We start from the raw sequence: 19,527 nt of genomic DNA, 5'->3' as shown, positions 1-19,527 counted from the left end.
TTACGGCTGATAGGTCGGGTTGACTCGAACTGTCTACATTTCTTTTCAAATAGTTCCCAGTTTGCAAGATCAGTTTTGAATGAAGTCTTACTTGCTGCGTTCGGTTGGTTAATAGGTGTTAAGAGAGAAATGAAAATTGGGAAGTGGTCGCTTCCGTTTAAATCATTGTGAGTCCTCCAATCAGCGTGAACGGCAAGATCGGGGGTACAGAGAGTCAGGTCTATGTGCGTGAGTGTATTGTATGTGGAAAAGTGTGTTGGTGATTTGTCGTTTAGTAGAACGAAGTGAGATTGATTAATAAAATTTGACAAGATGTTGCCCCTCCGGTTGTTGACGCGTGAACCCCAGCTTTGGTGCCAACAATTAAAGTCGCCAGTGATAATGCCTGAGTGATTAGTCTGATTAAATACAGTTTCTAGGTTGCGGTAATAAAGATTGTAAGATGGGCGACAATAGGCTGACGTGATTCTGAATTTTTTTGTTGAGTGTATTTCTAAAGTAATGTTGTCAAAGTCCTTTTCAGTTTGAATTATTTCGTGTTGTATAGATTTATGTATCAGTATAGCTACACCACCGTATGATGGGTTTGAGTTGAATGAATACAAAAGGAAGTTGTTTGGAATTGGGATGTTTTGGAATTGTGTCGGAATGTGGCTTTCTTGGATAGAAATAATTTTAGGTTTATAATTATTAATAAGAATTAGCAGTTCATTATAATTATTAATATATCCGTTTATGTTCCATTGTATGATAAGTAGTGTCATGATAAATTGTATGAATGAGTTTATCTAAGTATATATGTATGTGTATAAGTATAAATGTATAATAGAATCTAAGATATAAATTGAGTAACTAAGTTATTGATCTGTAGACATTGATTCTGATGAATCAGAATCGATATCTGCAATAGGTAATGTTGAATCGCAATCTTGCTTAGAATTTCCCTTCAACTTGTTGATTTTTTTTAACATGGCTTTTGTTCTGTTAGAAATGTTTTTAGGGTAGATTTTAGTTTTATTATCTTTTGTTATTTGTTGCAAAGTGCTTTTAGTTAAAAAGTTACTATTGAGTATATCTGAGTAGTCTGTTTGCTCTCTTGGTTTGATACATGCTGGTTGTGTTGGTTGAGATGTGTATGGTGGATTCGAAGAGTTGAGTGGGAGTGTGGATTTACTGCTGTTGCTGGAATTATTTGTGCTTAACATTAGTAGGTCTTATTTGGCCTACCCTGTACATATATAACGCCAACAGAAACTTAGAAAAAAATTCATAAGGTATCTTCTAAGCTTTAACTAAACATATCCGAAGAGATTTTTCCAAAATTTTTTATTTCAATAATATTTTATCATAAAAAAGGGTATAAAAATACACTGTGCAGTAGTTTCTTAAAAAATGCATGGTTTCTCAACGAATTGGCCGGACACGAACGACCCATCGAATGGGATTAGGGTTAAAAGTAATTCACATAGCCAAATCATTATATAATATATTTTATGTTATGGTTGTCACTACGACAATATAAACTTTTATGTGCACGAGAATGCTCTCTTCCTTTTGCAAAATATCAGCGCTATTGTTTTTAAGTAAGGGTTTGCAAATGATCACATAAAAGTTGCTTGTGAGCAAATTGAGCAATTTTTATTAGCAGAAACTGCTCATTACTCACAGTTGTTGTTGTTAACTAATGTACATAGATCATATTTAAAAAGCTATGTATTCCTAAATTTGGTTCATTTCTGCGTTCAGTACAAATTTTGAAAAGTTCAAATAGCTCTGCCACAAAGTCAGATTTTCAGACTTATGTTTATACAGACACATACATACATACATATATATAAGATTATGAAAACTCAAAAAAATACCGTAGATAACTGTAAATCGGAAAATTATTAATTCTTACCGAAAAATGCCTAATTGCTATTTTTTAGGGGCAAAATTGAAAGAAGTGTTTGATTCTAATATATTTTAATTTTTATTTAATGTGCATCTTTATCATTAGCCTTAATTCTTATCCGTTCACATGAGCTCTGGCGTCAGTACAATAATACATTCTGTCAAAAAAAATATCGGGAATTGTTCATTTAAAAAGCGCGCGTTACACATATGTATGTATGTCTAAAATTTTTTTGCTGAAATGTTGGTACAACTGTCCTGTGTAGTGTCGCAGAGTTTGAGCTTGATCTGTCAATTAGCTTGTTTTTGGCAACCGCTGGTGTGCGATTTTCACTATGGATAAAAAAATTTAACAAAGAATTTATCTTAAGTTTTGTGTTTTGCACGGGATTTCGTGTGCCGAATCGTTGAAAATGTTGCAGAAAGCCTATGGCGAGTGTGCTTTATCAAAAACACGGGTCTACGAGTGGTATAAAGCTTTTGCAGAGGGCCGAGAAGTCGTAGAAGATTTGCTCCGATCTGGTCGCCCTTCAAAGTCTTCAACGGATGAAAACGTCGACAAAGTCAAGGAAATGGTGCTGGAAAACCATTGTTTAAGTTTGAGAGAGGTAGCTCGTGACCTTAGCGTGTCTCACGAATTAATTCGCAACATTTTACACCATCAATTAGGCATGAGACGCGTGGCTGCTCGACTCGTTCCAAGAGAGTTGAATTTCTTTTAAAAAAATCATCGGAAGAAGGTGGCTGAAGACATAATTGAGCAAGTGAACTCGGACGCAAAGTTTATGCAGCGCATCATAAGAGGTGATGAGATATGAGTACACCTGATTCTGTTTTTACACGGTAGATTGGTTCCAGAAAAAACCGTGTAAAAAAAGACATTGATCGTATGCAAAAATCGGTGATTGGTTCCTAATCTCTAAAACCTATTAAAATTAGTGAAAAACAAGAATTTTTTAAGAACAAGTATTCATGTTTATTTAAGTAAATCACATATACAATGTTTATTTTTACAAGCATAGTTATTGAATTAAATGTATGGCAAGTTCAGGAACTAAAAATAATTATGTTAAACAGCTATGTTGTTAACGAAAAGAATAGGTTATTCAATTTTTAAGATAAACAAATCAAAAAAAAAATCAGTGATAATCATAAATACAGGAACATAAATTTAATTGCTGTCATCATCAATTACTCGCATTCGCTTGCTTCGAACGCGTATACAATCTCTATCATCGCTTGAATAATTTTGAACTGGACTTTCTCTTGCTCGATCAGCATCTACATTTTTAACAATGAACTCTGTTATGAGCAGTTGTTCGTCAATTCTTGCTACCTCTTTGTATAATTCTTTGTAACGAGCCATACAGGAATTCAGCTCACGTTGGAATTGTGCAGCTCTTTCGACATTGCGATCATTTGTGATGAAATGGTGTCCTAATTTCTTTGCAAGCTGAGGTCCATCTTGAATTAAATTTGTAGTTAATTTTACAGGTTCTTCCCTATCACTGCTTTTTGTAGAATCAGCATTCTGTGAGGCAAAATGTAATATTTCCTCTTCGCTAAGAACTTTATCAATCATCAGTTCATCAATGTCACCGAGTCTTCAAAACCCTCCCCACCAACTCCGTGTGCCAAATCAATCATATTGGGATATTCTTTTGTATTTGGATCCACAGGATTTTTACTTTTTACACATTCTGGTCAAAGTGCTCTCCAACATCCGTTTATGGTTGATGGTCGTAAATCTGATAATGCTAAAGCAGCATGTTTAACGCAGTCTTTAATATAAAACTTTTTCCAAGCATAAATTACTTTAAGAGTTTTATCCTTATCCAAAGTGTCCAAATGTACTCGAATTTGTTTTTGATGTAGTGAGTTTTAAATGTTGCAATAATTCCTTGGCCCACTGGTTTCATTACGGATGTGGTATTCAGTGGCAGGAACAAAACTTGTAGATTTTCGTGTTCCAACTGAGGATGCCCGGGTGCATTGTCTACCAACAGAAGAACTTTTAATTCTAAGCCTTTTTTATTCATATATTTTCTAGTTTCTGCTACAAAATATTTAAAGAACCATTCTGTGAAAATTGTAGTTGTCACTCATGCTTTTTTAAATTGGTCGAGCCCAAATTCGAAACCCACTGTGTGGATGAAATAGCAAATGATAGATAATAGAGGTAGCCCCTCAGGTAATGACAAACTTCCGAGTGTATTTCTACCTTGAGAAAGCTTTTTGCAAAAAAATTGCGGCGAAAAAAATTGTGTTACAAAAACAATATGTTGTCAGTATTCGAATAGGACATTTCTTACAAACTATAAATCCGAGGTACATAAAAACAGGGGCTAGATCATTAGGATTCTGTCTGTGTGGTTCTGCCTGTTGTTACTAATCGATTTGTGCCGTAGTATTTTCGCGCATATGTATATTTAACATTGTTTCATTTTGCTATTTGAATTTAAACGTAACTAAATTTTATTGTAAACAGAGTTAAAATTCAAATAAGAATAATTTTATTACTTGTATTAGGTTAACACAATTATAATTAGTCGCCGTTCGGCTGCCATCCTACTCTAGCTCCATCTTCCTTTTTACCCATGTTCGATTATTCTTCCCCCCTTTGTATGGCATCGCAACGAACGAGTTTAATTATTTGCCCAAGTGGGCTCTTGCATGAGCAGCCATTTAGTCTAACCATTAGGTGAAGTAAAATGCTTTTAACGTTTTTCCACTTCTTCCACTTCCAGACAGCAAAAACACAATGGATGCAATAATGGGAGTTGCTAAATCTCTAGGAGGAGAAGGTTTTGGCGATATGGCTTCACAAGATATCCAAGAATTTCCGGTAGAAGAAGAAATTGATGAAGCAGATTTGGTAGAAATGATATCAAGAATCCATGATAAGTCAGAGGATGGTAGCATAAGTGAAGACGAAGAAGTAAAAAAGTTTACTCTGGGTATGTTCAACAATGCATTATAATGCGCAACATACCATTTCAGAGTGAGCAGTCCGTTCAAAAATGCAAATATGGCAGTACTGCAAATGCAACACGTTCTTAAACGTCATTTTTGTTTCAAAAGTCGTGCATTATTTGCAGCAAAAATTTTCACACTGCCAATAAATACGCTAGTACAATGTCTGATGAAAAGTGGGTATTTAATTATTTATTTTAGCTTTTAATACAAAAATTGATGAAAAATACGATATTTAAACTTTATTTTATTATACTTTTCTTGGTTTTAGTGATTACTTTAGTACATCGGAGATAAAATTACGGCTCAGAGTCCGACTGAGCATGGAGAACGAGTTCACGTCGGGAAGGAGGAAAAAGAGCGTGCTCTGGGCTAAGGTCGTAGATGAAGTACTGATGCAACTGGATATCAAAAACTTACTTCAAAAGTGGACCAATTCATTCGAAAGTGAGAATAAAATGTATCCTGGGGAAACGATTTTATTGTTTCAAAAAAAGACTTATTTTTGGGTATTTTCCGTTTTGATATTAAACTTTTGACAAGATATGCCCTTCTTTTAAGCTTTACACGGTTTTTTTTTTCTTAAATTTAATAAAAGACTATCGGTTTTTTCCTCACATACATCGTCCATGACCAAACTTAGTAACAATTCCATTTTACTGCACAGCGCGTTCATAAATGCAACAAATCTATTTGCAATTATTCAACAAATCTATCAGTTGCATGAATTGTCACATTGACAGTGCTGCCAGCGCTGCAAGTACTGCGCATTATAATGCGTTTCTGAACAAAGCATAAAAAAGGCCTAGGCATAGCCGAACAGTTAGTCATATTTCTTAAATGAAGATCCTTCAAATGAAAGGAGCACAAAGTTTAAAAGAGAACTTCATAAGGGCTTAACACCACATAAGGTAATGTATAAAGATATTTTAACTAAAAGAAAGCAATCTAAAATAACAGCTTTTTTGCAGAAGAAGAGCATGGATCTGAAGATACTACAGAAAAATGCTCAGAGGATGAGGATACCTTGCCAAAAAGAAAACACCCGCGGTTAACAGTGCTTAGTGATGACGAAGAAAACATTGTTTAATTCATATTAATATGTATTACTTCTTAAGAAAATTTTAATAAACGTGAATTTTTGGAACGCAACTACGGGGTTACCTGTACTAAAATTGAATGTACTATAAAACTGAAGGGTGATTAATTTAGAGTTATCGGATTTTAAATTGAAATGAAACAACGAAAATTCAAATTGATTGGGCAATTTTATTATTTTTGAGTAAAACCATTCATGGCATTAATTTTTTTTAGAGATAATCCCAAATGTTGGCCGCAACTGCGCCGTAATTCGGCCATCCGTAAACACCAATTTTGAAGGACTCGCTGGAGGGCTTCGGTCGGTATCTCGTGAATAACTTTAGTAATGTCTCAATCGAAGCTGGTTTATTCATAAAGCAAGCCTTGTCTTTGAAGAAATATTGGCCGATGATTCCTCTATCCCATAGGCCGCACCAAGTGGTTGTTTTCAATGGATGTAATGGCTATTATTGAATAGCCAGCCCAAATTAGGCAATTTTGCATATTGAATGGTCATCGCTGAATGGTTGGTCTGAGCGCGCGAAGAACACTTTTCAGAGAGCGTCGATTTTCGTAACACAATTGTATGATTTGTAAACATTATTGAGACGTAAGTGTGTCCATGATGAAATGTCAATGAAAAATTATGAATTTAGCTTGACAATAGTCACGCGTGATCTGACCAAAACACCCAATTGAACAAAGTACCTCCAATCTGATCACACTTTACATACCCGAAAGTTTCTGATTACAAAGAAATTCTGATTGAAAAGTTGAACATTTTGATCATAATGCCTATTTTTTCGCTAAGACTTAGCAAGTGGTGAATAGATGAAGCAAATGAACATACGTCGGTAACGCGGGAAGAGAGCTGCCTTAAATTACATGTGCTGGTAAGGCAGTGTGGCCTAATGATCTATAGCCATACTCACTAGCGGCGAATATTACTCGATAACTTTGTTGTTGCTTTCGCATGCAAATTTTTTGTCAAGTTAATCGAGCATAGAGATAGCGAGCGGGGGAATGGCGGATAGAAGAGGCCTATAGTTCCGTTCAAATGTGTTAAATAATTTCTTTTAACCCAGTGTGACACTTTGAGATATTTGGGTTTTTGTTGTAATATTGTTTCCACAAATTAATCAGCTAAATATCGACGACATTTGGTTCCAACAGACGGCGTAATTTGCCACACAGCGCGCTTAACAATCGATTGATTGTAATATTGAAGCCACCGTTGACGCCATACGACCAGATTTATAGGAAAAAGTAGTAAAAAATTTAACTGATCGAATGGACCATGTAACTCATAGTCGGGGTGGACATATGAACGCCGGATATAATACATATTCAAAAAATAAGTGCATAAAATTATCTACCATATTATAACACAAAAAAAAAAAATTTTCAACTCACCTGACTTTTTAACCTAATACACTTTTATACAGTAAAACCCCGCTTGTTTATCGTTTTTTTTATTTTCTCTTTTAATAGTAAAAATATGTATTCCATATCCTAATGATTTTCTTCTTCTTAACCTCAATTTCTTTAACTCTTCTAATCCGCCACAATAATATTTAAGTATGTTCTAAACATACATATATATAAATTTGCTGTACATATGTATACATATAATAGGTGTATAACATCACTACTTTAAATTTAACAATTATCAGCACACTGAGTGAGAATAAAAATTATACATTTACTGCACAAACGAACAATGATAATAACTGCATAACAAACTGATAACAGAATTCGTTCGATTCAAATGACCATGAATTAAAGCGAAATAGTTTTTGCTGAGCAGAATCCACTTTTTCCATATTTTTTCTAATACTAATTAAGGTATTCTTTAAAAGTTTAACAATGGATTTACTATTTCTTTCGTTTTTAAACTTAAAAGAAATACCTAAAATAACTTAAAAAATACTTTTTACAATTTATTTACCTTTTATGTGTAATTGCTTAAATTAAGTAAAATGAAAAAAAAAAAAAAAATAATAAAAATAACATTAAACGGTTTGAATTAAAAAAAAAACAAAAACTATTTGAAAACTGCTGTTGCAATTGTGCTGAACTATAGAACGCAAAAGATTTGAGCGATAATGGGAAAAGCTTCTGTTTCACTTGTATGACGCACGCTGCAGAGCAGCTATTCGGGCATAAGCTATGGGTACATGCGTATGCGCTTCTAATAAATAGTGAAATTTTACTCTTGATAGTTCTCAAAGTCCCAAAATATAGTAATATGCCATTTGGGTATGATATTAACAGCTACGATTTGTTATACAAAAATTGGTATTAATACCCCACCGCGTATACATAAATATATATAACTTCTACTTGAACTTTTAATTGAACAGTTCATCTTTGTAACGCTTCACTACAAATGACTACGAGGCATCCCTAAAACCGCTAGTACATTCAATTAAGTATATATGTATAAGTATGTAAGTATTTCGCGTTTCTTTGACATTATCTAGTTTCAGATTTAAATTTTATTTGAAGCTCTTCTCTACGCTTAAATGCCACACATTTGTATTATTGCACAGTTATGCTCTTTATATTACGACTGGCGGCTGATAAGGTCGTAACCTGAGGTACTTAGCGATGAATCATCATCTCGCTACTGATAACACTAATTGCACGACTCATTATTAGTTTAAATAACTCCGACTTTATTTATATGGACCATTAACAGGTTTCCCTGGAAAGCGGAAATTGGGAATTCATTGTTACAAAATCCACCTTACAGTTCGGACCCGGCTTACAGTGACTTTTTGGTTTTTTTTTTTTTTTTAAATTTAACAAAAAAGTTACGGGAATGAATGAAAGCAGTCGTAGAAATCTATTTTGATGATGAATAAAAAGAATTTTCCTTCAGAGATAGAAAGGTATTATGTTCACGACGCGAATAGTATATTTCACTCGGGGTGTTTTACATTGAGAAATTGAAAAATATAAAAACGCACTTTTCATTCATTAAGTACCTTAGGCCGTGAGTTATCAGGCGCTCTCGTATCTCATTCTCACTATACTAACTATTGTTAGAACATCACTTCGTATAGATTTAATTGTCGTTGCAAATTTAACAAACTACTATTTTTTTTCTTTTTCGAGTTTAATAGTGTCACATATATGTACATATTTTGCTTGCTCTCTTTTTTTGGAGAAATAATGTAGATAGATGCTTGACTTTTTGGCCTCTTGTTTTCAACGCATAGTTTTTACTCATAACGTTTGTTTTGTATATCTAAAAGTAGGTATGCACAATCACAGTTCGCGATCGCTCGTTGCTGCTGGCCGCTGACGTTGTGCTTTTTTTAACGAAATTGGTGCTTATAACTCTTGCCTGAACAATAAATGTAGAGTCAAGAAGTGTTGGTTTAATAAATGGAGCTTATGTCGCAGCCTAGCTAATGTTACTACAACTCGACAGGGTCACGTTGAGTGGCATCATTTTGCCGTTGACTGCTACGGAAGACCTGCAAATACGAGCACAAAAAGCGTTGTATACACATTAAGCAAGTCAAAAAAGTTGATCGGTGTTTTCTTTATTCTTACCTATTGTGACGCATATGGCTTTTTACTAAATCACTATTAACCAGTGCTGCCATCAAACTCAGTTCGCCCGCCATAACTGTGGCGCACACGATTTGTGCCAGTTTCTTTGCATTCTCACCAGGATGCGCTTGATTCGCACCGCGTACGCCTAGCATATCGAGACATACACCCTGACCAGGTAGACCGGTACCACCACCGACGGTGCCCACTTCCAGCGAAGGCATTGTGCAGGTCATATATAAATCTTCGTTGTTATCACCCCAACATTCCATGCCGGTGGAACAATTACTCGATGTCACATTTTGCGCTGGATCTTGGCCGGTGGCGAGGAAGACGGCCGTCACCATGTTGGCTGCATGAGCATTATTGCCTGTGGGAATATGCCAAGAGAAAAAACGTTTATTGACTAAGAGCAAATTTAATTAAAATTAAATTAATAAATTAAATTAAATAATATAAAATAATAAATAAATAAGAATAAAATATACAATTAAACAAAACTGAAATATATTCAAATAATGAAAATGCAATAAAAAATAAACAAAAAATATAAATATAATAAATAAATGAAATATGCACAATAAAGCAAAATAAAATACAATATAATACGAGGTGTGTTCAAAAAATAAGGTGAAGATTTCAAATTTCGCGGGCTACGTACATTCGACTTTCGATTTTTATTTGTTTATGTTAGTATACTCGTCTCAAAGATATGTTCACGATTTTAGCAATATAGCATGTTTAGTTTGTTTGTGAGAGACATAAATAAGACAAGTATTATGCGTGTTCGGCGAATTTCTGTTATCGAAAAAAATTTGTGTAAGGAATGGAATTAACTAAAACTCACCTTGTTTTTTGAACACACCTCGTATAAGAAATAAAATAATCATGATGAACGGTATTTCAAAAGACACGCCTGAATGTTGTTTTAAAATGAAACATGTACAAATTTAGATTCTTTTAGGTTCCATTATTTTATTTAAAATACGGCTCTTAACTATTATATGTGACGGACGACATCATTCAAATGTCTACCATGAATTCGCCGAACAGTCGATTCGAGATATCGACGTTGAAGGTTATTCAGCAAGAATTTGCGCTACAGCAGCAATATTCTCAACAGGACGTCCAGTTTTTGATCTGCCAGTTCTTTTTCTATCCTCGACAGAACCATCTTCATGAAATTTTTTCACCAACCTTTTAATAGCCGACTCATTCGGAGTTTCAACCTAAAAAAGTAACGAATTTTGCCATATATTGTTCTTAAATATCGACGATTTTCATTATAAGATTCAAAAATTTTAACGCGTTGTTTTATTGAGCAAAATTGTACCTACATCTACTATCTACTTGGCAAATATGAAAGATGAGATAAAAAAGGTATCGTCTAAGAATTATTCACCATTGACAACTAGACGTCACTTTTGAAAGACCCTTTATAATATAATATTAAAGAATATAATATAATACAATTTAAATAATTTAAATTCACATAAGATTAAAAAATAAATCAAATATAAAATTTGAAATTCAATGCCGTATTTTCTCGTTCCACCTACCTCCTATGCTACCAGCCATAGCACTGCCGGACATATTCTTCAGCTTATTGCATTCCACCAGCGTTTTGGCGTCCGTTTTCAGTATAGTGTGCAGAGTTTGCGCCGAAATGATGCATTCGGTTACCACACGCTTACCACGCCCTTTAATCCAATTTATTGCCGCCGGCTTTTTGTCGCAGCAAAAGTTTCCACTCAACGATATGATCTGCATGTCGGGAAATTCTTCTTTGATGCATTTCAATGCCATTTCAGCTCCCTTCGATACCATGTTCATACCCATGGCATCGCCTGTCAATGCCACAAAGCGTATATATAGTTGTGGTCCATCCATTGCGATTAGACACTCCTTCAAGCGGCCGAAACGCGATGTGGAATCGAATTCAGTTTTGATTTTTTTGTAGTTGTTTTCATCATTGATCCAGCTTTTTGCCTGAGCAGCACGCGTAACGCTTGAGAAGCGCACACAAGGTGCACGTGTCATGCCCACATCTTCAACATACGAAGTCACTCCACGCACAGATAGTGCTTTACAACCCCGATTAGTAGAAGCGACTAATGCGCCTTCAGTAGTGGCCATAGGCACGAAATATTTATTGCCATCAAGCAGCAGAGGACCTGCATAACCTACTGGGATTGGGACATAGCCCAGCACGTTTTCACAGCAGGCATTCATTACTTTACGATAGTCGAAGTTTAGGTAAGGCAGACATTCCATACTCTCTGTGGGTACCTTGGCACGTGCGCAAATCACTTGTCTGCGTATGTGAACTCCGCGCACCGGGTCATCCAGTACTGATTCGATCTTGTGTAGCGGGCAATGATGACTGGCTGTGTTAACGATTCTGATAATTTCTTCATCTGTAAGATTGGCGGCTCCACCCCATTCCTCGGTGGACTGAAGAATTTCTAAGCATTCTTGGAGCGGGCGCGGTGGATGTGGTTCGGCTTTGCATGTTTCCAGTGGCAGACATTGGACAGCGCTGTTTATGAACTCGGTTTGTGTGGACGCATTTACAAAGTCTTGTTCGTCGATTGTGAATAGGGGAACACGATGTGGACGTGAGACGGCGTCGGGAGGCGTCACAACCAATTCAGGAACTATAATGGCAAGTTCAGTTTTATTCGAGACGTCGGCAGTGGTTTCCAAAGTAGAAGCTAAGGCATTTGATGATTTTGCTTCCATGGCAGCAATATCGGTTTCGTTCAAGGGATGAGTTTGAGATGATTTTACAGCTAGAGCGACCGTGGTTTGGCGTAGCTGATCGTGCAAGTCATTGCGGTGCTCAAAGAATATGAACTTCACCACCAAAGCAATGAGAAGGATGAGAATGACAATCTGGTCAGCGCTCATAGTAAGCCATCTAAAGGAGAAAAAAGTAAATAACAATTTTAGAACAGGGCAAACAATTTCTATTCTGAAGACCTCTTTTGATCGCATCTGTATAAGTATACTTCGCTTTCAAGTTAATGGGTATCAGCTCATGGGGGATTACAGGAAACAGTATGATTAATGAGCTGGATGGCTGAACACAGTTGGCTGTTTCTTCTTGCAAAGAGAGGGTGGTGGTTCCCTTGACTACTTTTGATCTCCTCTTAAATAGGTGGGCTTCGAACTAGGGCAGCCGCCGCTGAGCCAGGGCGGGGACAAGAAAATACGCGACGACTTCCTGGCCAGGTGCAGACCGGAGGCTTTCGAAGAAGCAAACAACTCTCAATACTGCTGAGAGCCTTAATACCTATCCGATGAGAATCCATGCGATTTTCAACATAACTTTGAGTCCCATTTTGAGATAGCTATCTGGAGGATGATGAGGTGATATAATTTTAGCGCCTTAGCGCTTCACGGGACACATTCACTTTTACTTTTTAACCACTCTCGAGGAAACACTAAGCTTAGATATTAGCCGACTGCGTTTATTCTTGTTAACACACACTATTATTCTAATCTGGACTAACATGGACGCCCTATGCTCCAACTAGGAATTACAGGATATAATATATATATTAATCCTACCGCAATTTCTAATCATTATCAAAGTAATATTTCTCAATTATTAACACATCTATATAAATTTTTTTTTTTAACAATTTCGTCTCTTTCTTTGATATCATCACATATAGGTACAAATTAATCCTTCAAGAGCTCTTTGTATCATTTTGACACAATTTTCAAATTGACGTGCTAGAGCTTTATTTTGATTTTGGCTCAACGTAAAAATCATAGATGTAACTGTAAGGCTGTACAACAAATTAACGCTTGATGGTTAAGCTAAATTGATTGAGTTTGTGTTTAAGCAACTTTCATTGAATTTCCTTACTGTTGTAAGTTCCGCTATTGCTTATCATTTTATTTGCCGAGCAGATTGCTGCATCCTCATGGGCTTATGAAATGGAAATTTGAGAGCGTACATTGCATGCATACACTGATTTGTTGCATTAACGAGCTCTTTTCAATATGAGCAACTCCTTACAGGATTTTCCCTTTAATACATTCCATCAAGCGCTCAGCTCGAAGCTCAAATAATGTATCACATACACCACTTTCTACCCATAGGAGCAATACTCTTTTCAATGTTGCCCAGGAGCTAATTTCTAATAATACATAAACGCGTCGCATCAAGAAGAGCGGCTCCAAAATGTCCCGAACCACAAGATTCAGTAAATTTATCAAGAAGTGATTAGCCGCCCCACACTGATGCACGCTAAAAAATCTTACGAGCTAACAAACTCAAATAAATAAAGCACCGAACGAGCTCACCCAGAAGCACAGGTAACACTACCGCTATCCTCGGTTCTCATTATAACTGAGTTAAACAGTTTGAAAGTAAGTTGGTATTGCATCAGCTGTTTTGTTTCTCATTAATTGTAGGTAATTACTTATTCCCTTTAACTAAATTATTAAGGATAAAATTCAGTTTTTATAGGAAATATTTATAAAACAGACTTAAATTTCAGTGAGTTTCAGCTGATTTGTTACGTTACCGAGAACCGAATACCGATTAATAAAGTTACCGAAGTCGGTTTGAATACCACTTATATCTATCTCAATTCCATTAAATGTTTACAAACAACCATAAAAGGAATAAAGCTATTTTGCCCTAATAATGCTCACACGGACTTTCCAGACTGCAAAACAATAAAGTTTTTATATCCATTAAATTGCAATGATCTAGAAAACAATTAGACGTAGAGCCGAAGAATAATTTACAATGACAGTTATTTTGTTTAATCACAGGCACTGTTTCAACAAATGATATAATGAAATTATCGTCAATTTGCAATTGTAATAAAAAATAAACACTTAACATCTAAGAATATTTTAAAATACAATATAATTACGATTTAATTTGCGTCGATAAATTTTATTAAACTAGCATATTTTATGATTTGTAGAAATTTTATAAAAACTTCTCTGTAGCGCGCAAGCACAATACGTCTTTCTATTCGTACGTTCTTTAATCCACATAAACACCTTAGTTAATATCACTAGAGCATTGACACCTTCTAAGATAGTCTACGGTTTAGCTGTGTACGGATACCGGCAAAACTAATATTTAGCTAAAAGGTCTTTCAAAAGACGCGCATGGATGTTGTTTTAAAATAAAACATATACAAATTTAGATACTCTTAGGTTTCACCATTTTTGTTCAAAATACGGCGCTTAACAATTATATGTTAAAAGTGACATTATTTTAATGTCTGCAGATAAAATCCGCCTAATTGTTGGAAACGACGAGAAGTTGTTTAGCAACACTTTGCGCTACAGCAGCAATATTCTCAACAGAACGTTCAGTTGTTGGTCCGCCAGTCCTTTTCCTATACGCGTCTTTTGAAAGATCCCTCAAAATATGTGTACAGTTGGCGCACTTGTACATTTATATTGTTTTTTGCATATGAAGTTAAGTTAAATATCAATAAAAAACTAAACCATATTTAATAAGAACTTAATTTTTTTGCAACTAACAAAATATTTTTCCAATGTGTCATAAGGTGTTGGAGCAATTAAGTATACTGCATTTCTACAATATTTGTTCCTTTTTAATATAACTAAGTATTCATTTTAGAGTAACCGCATCTATTCGCATCAGATGCCTGCATTCGTATACTCACTTGATAATCATATCCGTCAGTTCACCAGATTCTGTACGATTACTGTTCATATTTAAATTCAGTTGTGGCGTCAACGTCTTATCCACCGTGTCATATTCAGTGCTCGAGAACACCATGCGACTATAGATGTGCACTATCATCAGACCGGTGGTCATTATGATTTTAACACGCTGCACCACCGGATTCGTTTTCTGTTCTTCATCGTTCAGCGCCTTCAGGAGTATAGAGTCTTTTGCTTTGGCACGCACCATCGACATGTCCATGCCGTTGCGTGACAAGTCGAGTATGAGTGACAAACAGGCTGGATAGAAGGTCATAAAGACCACATAATTGACAATCACCGACATAACGGCGAATGTGCAAAGCACCTCGAGACGCTGTACGCCCGACAGCGTGCCCACGCCGATTACAAGCGTTTCCACAATCGTATCCAACGAGATGGCTGGCCCCAGCAGCTCTAAGCCGCGGGCAATATTATTCGTCACTTCAGCTTGATTTGTGCCAGAGAGTGCCAATTGTGCAAGTGTGCCTGAATTTGAGAGGTCGATAAGCAGGAGCATGAAGAAGAGGGCATCTCTATGTAACGGGGAATATAATTGAAATATGTAGAAAAAAGTGTTAGTGGCAATATTGTACAAAACAGATAAGTATTTAATGTATCATATATGCATATATTTATATAACGTCATAAGGAAGTACTTTTTGTAAATTGAGTACCACATGTCTGCTCATATTTAGCATGTAATTGGTTTTTACTCACTTCAAATCGGAGATGTCGCTGCCCAGGAACTTTATTATAGTCGTTGTAAATATAAAACTCGAGAAAACCATAAATAGACCAGCGATTCCTGCAAAATAAAATATTTGTATTTAGTCTTTTACTACATACTTCTATACTTTTATGTACCCATATAATGTCTCATGTTGTTTGCATGCTGAATTTGAAATTGAACTGAAGCTGATTTTATAGCAAATTAAAAAGTACTCGTATATGTGTATATGTTTGCATATAACAACTGAGATTTTAGAGGTATAACTAGAACTGTTATGCAAAGAAAACTTTTGATAGCACACCATTGATGACTGTTTAAAGGATTTTCTTTATAGAAATTGGTTTGGTGGAATATTTTATTATTTTTGGTTTGTTTAATTATTATTAACGATATGAAGAAAAGGTAAAGAGAAACAATAGACATTTGGAAATCCGTAAACGACTTCTACTGAGGTTGCAAAAATTATGGCAGCAATACGAATGCGAAATTCGATATTATTGTATATTTTATAATAGCAGAACAAACATTTTTATGCGACTACGGCAGTCGCCGCAGCCGAATAGGTTGGTGTGTGACTAACATTCGGGAGTACGCATGTTCGAATCGCCGTGCATGAAACGCCAAGTGATAGAAAGTTTTTTTTTAAAGCGGTCGCCTCTCGGCAGGTAATGGTAAACCTCCGAATGTATTTCTGCAGTAAAAAAGCTCCTCGTAAAAACTATTTGCCGTTCGGAGTCGGCTTAAAACTGTAGTTCCCCCCATTTGTGGAGCAACATTAAGACGCACGCCACAAATAGGAGGAGGAGCTCGGCCGCTTATTTTGCTTCGTTCTTAAGTATTTTTCTCGAAGGATTTTCGAATTGTATTAACCCTTGTAATATGCAAAATATTTAAGTGATTTTATTGAAAAATGTCTCAAATGGAGAAAACCGGATATCGTTCTTAAGTATTTTCCACGGCTATAGGTGAGTCCCCTCAACATAACCTGTAGGTTAGAAGCAGCCGCAACGAAATAGTATTTCAATTGCATTAGCAAACTGCAGTTGAACAGATCTGCGACCACTACAAAGAAATAAATGGCATTGCAAATTTTTTCGATTTCAACACAGCACTTAAATTTGTTTAAAAGAGTGTTAAATACGAGCATGAACATAATGAACATAAAATGGCCTTCGTTGAAGTTTGTAGCTGCCACTAAATGGGTTTTTATGTAGACTATTTAGTACCTGTGTGCAGTGTTAAAAATGTCGTTTCACTAAAAAATACTCCAGTTTTGGTCGCAATCAAACTAAAGTGAAAAAATTTAATTTCAAACGTATTACATTTATCATAAGACACGTAAGCGTAATTAACTTGATTTGCCTTTAAATACTCGCATTCATTTTGCGATCGAGAATCTGATGCATTTCAATTGCAAAAAAAATGTACATATACATGTATATGTAAGTAAGACTACTGACATTTTCAAATTTGTACACATTGGATCTGAAAATAGATGAAGGTTTTGTAAAGCTGAATAAATATTGAAATATCTGTGGCCACAATCAATAACCGTCCAAGTTAGTTTGAGAAAGATTCGAGTTATAATGGTATCTGCTATCGTATTCTACCAACAGAGTTCTATATTTACGTGGTGGATGTAGACAGCTTTTCCACCATATTAATAAAGATAATACTTAATAAATCTCTGTACTCTGGGATGATTGGATTTAATAAATCTACCCTTTGAATGACTGGGAGGAAACATCCATAAAGCATATTTTTTAAAAATGACATTTAAAACAATGTTCGAAGTTATAGTCCGATCGCTAAGCTTTCGAACGTTTCAAAGATCCTTGGGCACGCTGTTAGTGCCAAGTTGAATTTTGCTGTTAAATCCACAATTTGCCCTTACCAAACGGGTTTGTCGCCAGTAGATCGACAGTTTTTTATCTCGCTGCATTGAGTTAATATTGTTTCGAGTCTTCTTTGTCTGGTTACTAAATCTACTGCATTTATACAGACTTCTCAAAAGCATTCGACAAAGAATCAAAAATAATCGTAAGCAATAAAATTGCTTCTTTGGGCTTTTACTCCGCCTTTTCGCGTTGGATTAGCAACTATTTGTTCATAGACTTTGCACTGTTGAATGAATGAAGTGACTTTGACCTGTTTTGTTGCTTCCTCTGGGGTACTATGAAACAGTCTTTGGTGGCCCTAGTGTCCTTGGCTCGATTTGTTTCCTTTGCGAGATTACCACTGTACGTATACGACTTAAAGGTATTTTCGGTAATTTAAGGCCTTTTGTATATTATTATCTAGCATTTAATTTTAAAGTTGTTGACAAAAACATATTGGCTTAATGTATAAAAGTGATTTTTCTCGAAAGTATGAATTTCGACTTAGGCGGTTACTGATTGATTTACATATACGAGTACTTATATGTATTCAGCATTAAAAAAAAGTGTACGAGTACACTACACATTGACTAGATTTGACTATTTATTTTAAAGTATTTTAATTTTTTAGATTATTATTATTTTTTTTTATGAATTATTATCAAAAATTGACGCCATTGAGTATTTGACCGAGCTCCTTCTTCAATTTGTGGGGTTCGTCTGGATGGTGTTACGCAAATGGACGGACCTACAAATTTTTGCAGATACCGAAAATAACCGGGGCATTTATCGACTTGCCACAAATTGCTATTAATGTTTTATTTTTTATCTTTTGCTATTTATTTTTTGCTATAAAAATAAATAACTCGCTATAACTGTTATAAAAAGTTTTTAACTTATCTACTTTGGTTAGATCTATATCTGATTTGTAGTTTTCTTACGTTTCGCATTGACCTTCTATTTCATTTTTTGTTTCAAATACATCGGTTCTTCAGTTAGGTAAATATCAGGTCAGTCCATAAGTTCGTGGGTTTTTTAAAGGTGGTTTTAAAATTAATAAAAAAGATGTTTAAAGTATTTATTAATCAATAATATATTTTCTTTCATTATTTACAATGTCTTCCCAACGTTTCGGCAAATTTTTAATTACCTGCTCAAAAAATTTGTTGTCCTTGGAGCCAAAATACGCTTCGATATCCCTTTTTATAGCTTCTTTTGAGGAGTAGTTCTTGTTACTCATATGGGATTGAACTCCACGGAAAACGTGATAATCACAAGGTGCAATATCCGGAGAGTATGGTGGATGCGGCATTAGCTCCCATCCGAGCTCGTTCAGCTTGCCTAATGTTTGCCTTGCGGTATGAGGTCTTGCGTTGTCGTGGTGAAACAAAACTTTGTGTCTATTCACTAAAGACGATCGATTTTTTTTATTTGCCTCATTCAGGTTTGATAGCTGATGGGAGCAGTTATCGTCTGGTTTGGTTCCAGAAGTTCATAATGAACAATACCGGCTATATCCCACCAAATAGACAGGAGAATCTTCTTGGGGTGAAGGCCATCTCTAGGGGTCGGTTCTGGTGTTTCATCTTTATCTAACCACTGGCGTTTGCGAACAGGATTATTGTGAAGGACCCATTTTTCATCACCAGTAACGATACGGTTAAAAAAAATTTCATTTTAAAGCCGTTACAGCAGCTG

At 35.5% G+C, this 19,527-nt stretch overlaps 1 protein-coding gene across 3 annotated transcripts in view; it reads right to left on the bottom strand.

The window, feature by feature from the left end:
• Window positions 1-8,692: 8,692 nt before the first annotated feature.
• LOC128871976 (3-hydroxy-3-methylglutaryl-coenzyme A reductase) overlaps window positions 8,693-19,527 on the bottom strand; it is a 104,052-nt gene continuing 93,217 nt past the window's right edge. For all 3 annotated transcript variants that reach the window (XM_054114197.1, XM_054114199.1, XM_054114198.1), the window contains exons 3-7: window positions 15,940-16,027; window positions 15,180-15,755; window positions 11,070-12,430; window positions 9,511-9,880; window positions 8,693-9,431 (exon numbers count right to left, since the gene is read on the bottom strand). In XM_054114197.1, coding sequence (XP_053970172.1) covers window positions 9,359-9,431; window positions 9,511-9,880; window positions 11,070-12,430; window positions 15,180-15,755; window positions 15,940-16,027 — 2,468 coding nt within the window. In that variant the 3' untranslated portion in view covers window positions 8,693-9,358. The remainder of the gene's footprint in view (window positions 9,432-9,510; window positions 9,881-11,069; window positions 12,431-15,179; window positions 15,756-15,939; window positions 16,028-19,527) is intronic.

Source organism: Anastrepha ludens, chromosome 2, assembly GCF_028408465.1.
Source record: "Anastrepha ludens isolate Willacy chromosome 2, idAnaLude1.1, whole genome shotgun sequence".
In the NCBI taxonomy this organism is placed as follows: Eukaryota; Metazoa; Arthropoda; class Insecta; order Diptera; family Tephritidae; genus Anastrepha; species Anastrepha ludens.
Note: the sequence above shows the minus strand (reverse complement) of the source record. Positions and strands in the feature narration are given on the sequence as shown.